This window comes from Nipponia nippon, unplaced genomic scaffold (assembly GCF_047370975.1).
Source record: "Nipponia nippon isolate SJK-2023a ecotype South Korea unplaced genomic scaffold, ASM4737097v1 scaffold_28, whole genome shotgun sequence".
Taxonomy (NCBI): Eukaryota; Metazoa; Chordata; class Aves; order Pelecaniformes; family Threskiornithidae; genus Nipponia; species Nipponia nippon.
Window position 1 is genome coordinate 172,299 of NW_028262345.1, and position 6,673 is coordinate 178,971.

Here is a 6,673-nt window from a genome sequence, read left to right on the forward strand (position 1 = left end):
TTGCTTGCATCAACGCCTGTTTCTTTTTAATTCTAATATTGGAGTGTCGGGGAGCTCCAGCTGTAAAACTGCAAGTTTTACGACTGCGCAAAGAGTTTTAAATCAATCCCCCCCGTGCTTCCAACTCCGCCACCAAGAGTTTGACCATTTAATATCATTTGATATTAGATCATGTTGGTCATTTTGGCCACTGGGATGAGCCAGGCATGGGGGATTTGTAGTTTTTAACCCAAGAAAAGGCCATCTTGACCCAAACCCGCCCCGTTTCTGGGGGCTGCTCCTCGAGCGGCATCTTACAAAAGAGCTTTGATCCATCTGATCCTGCCTTGCAGCCCTTGAAGTAAGGTGACCTCTCCGTCCTCCTGAACCAAGCGTTTGATTAACCTCGACGCTAATTGTGTCTCTCTGCCAAGCCCGTTTTGTCCAATTCCAACATCAGGATTTTTTCATGTCTTTGCCAAGAAATGCCGCAATCTTTTCCTTGGGAAAAATTACCCACGGTGATGAAGCATCCTTCAAATCGTTCCTGGGCAGGACAGCATCTCCCATCCATCAGCGATCACCTGAATTATTTGTGTTCCGATAAATTCTTTGCATTGGGTTTTGCTGAGCTGTGAGCATCCAACAGCATCCAGATGACTCCACTTCTTATTTACCACGTAAAGCATGGTATCGCTTGAGAGCCTTGCCAGTAAAGGCTTTACAGTACCTAGATTATTGATATCAAATATGTTGGACCTGGAATTAATCGTTACCACATCGTTTGTCATCGGCTTGATGTGTCCCGCCCAGAGCAAGGGTTTGGATACAAGTCAAAAGTCTCAGTGAAACTCGGATCTGCAGACATCCCTACGTCAGCCGTTATCCTGGAAAAAACCACCACAAATACGAAGTTTCTCCCACAGTCATGCAATCACTGCAAACAACGTGAAAATCCTCAATTTCTGCTTCTTTCCTACATTTTTTAATTCACATTTTATATTCAGCATTGCTTTTTCCCCCCTTTCTGTGTGGTTTTTTTTTTTTTTCCCCACAGGTGTAATGCATCTCTGACACAAGCAGTAAATGACACCAAATCTAGCAGGTAAAAGCTGAAAAAACCCCTCATTTTAGGACAGCAATAAATTATTCTTTGGCCATAAAATCTAATCTTTCCATTCATCTGACCAGCTGCCAGAGCAATCCCGTAAGGCAAATCTCCGTCGAGGCATTTCTGATGCCGGGAGGAGGCTGAGATAAAGAAGAAAGTGTTTAGGATGATGCGTTTCCTCGCAGATGGGTTGAAGAAATTTCTAAGGAAGGTTATGCTTGGAAATATCGCACTGATGAGGTTTGTTTTCCCGGGTACCTTCTCCCAATTCCTTAGCTGTGGATTTATAGCTTGCCTCCGTTGTGCTCAAAGAAACCTGCTGCAACATCATATGTGCCATATAAGTGAATATTATCGGGATATTTTGGAGCACGTTGGGATGCTGGGCATCATTTCATCGCCAAATCTTAGAGCTTGAGCTCAACTATGCCGGATACAACAAAGGGGACTAAAACCAACAAGCAACATGGCTGAAACCTGGCTGCTGGATGTGGTTGCTGGGGCACAAATCAGATTTATTCTCCGACCTCTGGCCAAATATCAGGGACGTGGCGTGGTGCAGCAGTGGGTTCAACAGCTGGCTGGTTCAAGCTCTCTGCTGCAGCCTCTTGGACTTGCTTAACATCGGTATTGCCAGCATCAAGAAACTACCAGGCAGCACCAAGAGGAGATGAAGGCGAGAATAAAGAGTAAAAAGACCCAGTCGATATGGGAACGGGTTAAAGATGCTGTTGTTAAAGCTGCAGAAAAGAGGTAGAAGAGAAAAATTCATTAAAGGAAGAGCCTCGTTGGCTGAGGGACAAAAACGATCACTTTTAGATGGAAAGCCCAAGGATGGAAGAGGAATGGCAGAAAGAGAAGGGTCTCTGTGAAAACAGAGCGATGAAGAAATTTGGGGTTTTACAAACTACCGGGGTCCAAAAATGCAAATAAATGGGAAAACAGAGAAAAGTAAAGGGAGATTCTCAAACAACGGGAACAAATTTATCATTTCTGATGGCCAACAGGCGCAAGAAGCACGGGGAATAACGGAAGAGAAGGGCTGGGAAAACGGTGGCGAAGATGGACATGGCCAACGTGGGGTTTGTAGAGGAAAAAAAAAAAACAACCTTTCTGGTGGGATTAACGGCACGAGACGGCGCGGGAAGGAGTTTGCTATCAAACATACGCTTTTAATATGTTGGCAGGCGGTTCCTACTCGATGCCAAGTAAAGGCAGGTGTCGGAGACGGTTTGCGCTCTGCTTGCTGAACTGGTTGATGTCACGCTGGCGACTTTGATTTCATCGCAGGAAAAGGCAGGCCGGTGCGGCGCAGCATAATTAATCGCCGTTTTATTCCTCCCATTGAAAGAAGTGACAGGAGGAAAACAGCAGTTACGTGACATTTTATGCAGTCGAGGTATCGTCAGACTTCAAGTAGCTGAGAGGAAAAACTGAATATATCAACGTACTTACTTTTTTTGGGTTAACTGGTAGACGAGCCGCGAGTACCGGCATAAAGTCGCCCATCAGACCGCACCATCTGACGGGCGAGATGCGGTGGGGAAGAAACGGGACCTAAAAACAGGCAGAAAAATGGGTTTAAAATGGGAATCCCTCTCGTCTTGGTATTAAAGGATGCTCGGGGCATTGACAAACCTCCTTGGCTTGGCTCGGAGGCCCTCGACCCCCCATGTGGCTGTCCCACAGCAGCGCAAAACTTATCCAGCCGTGTTTATATTAACCAAATCTGCCCGCTTTTGGCCCAAAATATTTTATGGGTGTTAAATTTCAGGGGTTTGGGGGTCAAGACCTTGCTCAAACCCTGCAGGGGGGTGGGCAGGACTTGGCTGGCGGCTACAGCCAGTAGCACAGCTTAAGCGCCGATCCCTCTGCAACGGGAGCGGGGCGGAAAATTCCCGTTCCACCGGGAGCACTTCCCAGGACCGGGATGGGGGGGGGCCCAGTCGCGGGGAGGGGCAGCGGCTGGAGGAGGCTCCTGAGAGCTCCTTGCCGCCGGGAGAGCCGGGAATGCCGCCGGGAGAGCCGGGAATGCCGCCTGGAATAGAGCGGGCCCAGTAGCGCGCCCCCGCCTCTCGCAGCGCGGGAAAAGCCACGGCCCCACCCCCGCGCTCCGCCCCGCAGCCAATAGGAAGCGTCGGGCGAGCGTCGGGCGGCGCTGATTGGCTGGTCCGCTGCGGCGCGGCGCGGTTGCTAGGGGGAAGCGGCAGACGGCGGGGCGGCATGGCGGGCATGGTGCTGGGCCTGGGGCCGGGCGTGCTGCTGCTGCAGCTGCTCTGGGGCCTGGCCCTGCTGCTCTGCCTGGCGCTCTCCCGCGCCGCCGGCCGGGCCCGGTGAGCGGCGGGGAAGGGGCGGCGGCGGCGGCGGGGGGTGCGGGATCAGGGCGGGCCCGGTGCTGAGGCCGCTCCGCTCGCCTCTCCCCGCAGGTTCGCCGTGGTGCTGGTGACGCTGGGAGCCGCCATCCTCAGCGCCGCGCTGCTGCTCTTCCCCCGGGAGGAGGAGCGGCCGGCCGCGGCCGCCGTCGATGAGGTGAGCCCACGCCACGGCCTGCGTGGCCGTGCGGGCCCGGGGACGGCGGGACGTTACCGCAGGGAAGGCCCCGGGGCGGCCCTGAGGTCCCGGGGATAGGCCTTTCCCTCAGGGAAGGCTCCAGCTGCCGCCCAGACACCCCGGCGATGGGCCTTTCCCTCAGGGATCGGACCCAGGGGCCACCTTGAGGCCCCGGGGATGGGCCTTTCCCTCAGGGATGGCCCCAACTGCCGCCCTGAGGCCCCAGGGATGGGCCTGTACCTCATGGATGGCCCCAGCAGCTGCCCTGAGGCCCATCCCTGAGGCCCCAGGGATGGGCCTCTACCTCATGGATGGCCCCAGCAGCTGCCCTGAGGCCCTGGGGATGGACCTTTCCCTCAGGGAAGGCCCCAAGGGCCGCCCAGAGGCCCTGGGGATGGGCCCCCAGGGCCGCCCAGAGGCCCCGGGGATGGGCCTTTCCCTCAGGGATGGCCCTGCACTGCCTTTTCCGTCTCCTGTGGCTCCTGCTCCGGCACGGGCTCCCGTTGGTGCAGTCTGTGTCACACGCAGAGCAGGGAATCTATTTATTTCCTTAACAAAATCCCTTATTTACACACAGTTATCCGTGACTGGTGGGTTTCAGCTCCCATTCTCCCATCCCCAGGCCCAAGGGGCTCTGTGCAGGAATCTTTTATCCCTCCCAGCCCTGAGCTCGAGCAGCTTCTGCTCCCCCTCTGCCATCCCTTTTCCCGCTTTGGTCCTGGCTCTCCGTGCTCCCGCCTGCCTCCATCTTCCAACTCGCCTTGGAGCAAGCCGATAGCCACGTGGCAGGTAGTTTTGATAATTTTCCCTCTAATTCTGCAGCCTTTTACTTTCCCCCAGCTCTGTTTTGGATTTTAAAGCCCAGGAACTGCGTTTCGGCTCTCTTGTAGGTTATTGCCGCGCTCAAGCGTGGAGCCGTCTGTGTTTTTAGGAAGCCCCTTGTCTGTGTTGTCAGGGATCTCCCTGATTTTGGGCTGCCTGCATGACCGCTGCCTGAGCTGCCATCTCGAGCTTTCCCAGAGCTCTTTGAGCTTTGAATACACAAAGTTTTGTGGCATTTTAGGTGCCGTTTCCTCTGTTCTATTATTAATGCACATTAATTATTGCTCTTCTAGATCTTGATCTGTGTAAATCGCTACTAAAGATCCTTGTAAGTTTTTTTTTTTATTTCTTTTCTCTGCCTTGCGTGGGACCTGCTCGTGTAAAGGTTGGAAGCGAGATAAAGGGCAGCCGAGCGCGTGTTTGTGCCCGGGAGGCCAACAGAAATGGAAAGCTTTTTTTTTTTTTTTTGGATCTTCAATTGGACTGGACCTGCCCTGACTATCAATAATACATGACCTGGGCTTTCTTCACCGAAACTCTGCTAATTGGCTAATTAAAAAGTGAAACATGCAGAAGGAGCCAACGCGTCGCTCGCAAGAGACTCTTTCTGCAGCAACACCAAGGCTGAGCGTGTGCTAATGCATTTCAGAAAACGGAGCCGGGGGTGAGCGAAGCTCTGGGGTAGTCTCAGGAGCCGAGAGGATCATTTCATAACCAGGCTTCTCACAGCTGGCTTCTCATTGTGTCTTGCCTTGCCGCTGTGTCTTCTTTTTTTAATCTTTTTTTTTTCTTTTCCCCCCGTTTCCCTTCTAAAAGGGAAGAATTGTGCGCAGTTCCTTGCAGCGCTGGGAAGTTTGTGGCCGGGGAGAGCTGCTGCAGGTTTTGACTCGCGTTTCTTCCCTGTGCTCAGGACTGTGCCGCTCTTTTCCTCCACATTAGCTTTCCCACGAGCAGCTTTTTTCAGAGGAAAGGGATTCTTCTTTCAATCATTTATCGCACACCCCGCTTCCCACGGAGAGCACCCGTGTCAGGAATGAAAAGTGAGGGGAGAAATCTGGGGGAACACCAAAGGTTTTCCTCCTGGGGTGATTTTCTCAGACAGTCCTCTTTTTCCAGGACGTGGCGTGCTCCCTCCAGGCTCCTGGAGCAGATCAAGGCAGTAACGTGTGTTGTGCATTTTCTTTTCTGCTCTCCGCAGATCGTGGACACCTTCTTTATCGGCCGCTTTGTCCTCCTGGCGGTGATGAGCCTGGTTTTACTTGCGTGCCTGTTCCTGCTCCTGATTTACCACCTCATGGAGCCGATGTACGCCAAACCGCTCCCCAGCAGCTAGCGGCAGCCGGAGGCAGCAATCCCCGCGAAGAGAAAAATCCCATTTTCATGGCAAGAAACCAGGGAAGGGAGACCAGGAGACTGTTCTGGAGGTTTTTCCGAGCTCAGAAAGAGCCGGCAAAGCAAGCGAAGTGCGTCGCCTGCACCCAGCGCTGCGTCTTTCATCTTCGAAAGCAAAATTTGGACTGAGCACGAGCGCCTTCCTCTCCAGGGACTCTGGAAACTGCAAAAGTGCTTTAACCTCCCTCTTCTTTCCTCTTTTACAGGAGGGTTGAAACCCATGCACTTTATACTACACTTGATTCAATGAATTGAACTGAGCCGCGATGGTTTTTTACCGTTATCCCCAAGAGATGGTTTGTTATTGTTCCTTTTTCAACTTAGTTTAATAAAACTTTCTGAGAAACTCCTGACTCGGTCTTTATTTATTCTCTTTTGCCACCCTTTGGTGACAGCGTCTCTGAAAACAGCTTTTTCGGCAGATGTTGGGGGGTTTTTTTGGAAATTCAGCGTGTGGTTGTGGATCGTTGGGGATGGTGCCTTGGGCTGTCGCCATCCTGGGGCGGGGAGCCGAAGGCTCACGGTTTCTGCTACCCTAAAATATAAACCCGTTGCTCACGCTAGCGCAGAACGCTGCCTGAAGCCAATAGTTGACTCCAATACCTTTCCTCTTGGGGTGAAAAAACACGTTTTATGTTTTCCAGCAGCAGCGATGGGGTCCAATCCCATTTATCTCCGTATTTTTTCATGGAAACGGAGGGAGACAGCCCCGCCGGAGGTAAGATACCTCCATCTCCTGCCCGTGCTGCAAATCAATCTGTTGATAGCAGCGGCTTACGCAGGCTGGGTGTCTGTACTTAACTAGCACTAATTACTGCT

General features: G+C 52.6%; 1 protein-coding gene across 1 annotated transcript; it reads left to right on the top strand.

Annotated features, from left to right (window-relative positions):
• The first annotated feature begins 3,274 nt into the window (after positions 1-3,274).
• On the top strand, positions 3,275-6,207 carry TMEM218 (transmembrane protein 218). Its single transcript, XM_087763402.1, has 3 exons — positions 3,275-3,423; positions 3,517-3,619; positions 5,661-6,207. Exons 1-3 carry the CDS (start codon positions 3,314-3,316, stop codon positions 5,793-5,795), a joined length of 348 nt encoding a protein of 115 aa, XP_087619528.1. The 5' UTR covers positions 3,275-3,313; the 3' UTR covers positions 5,796-6,207.
• Positions 6,208-6,673: the final 466 nt, after the last annotated feature.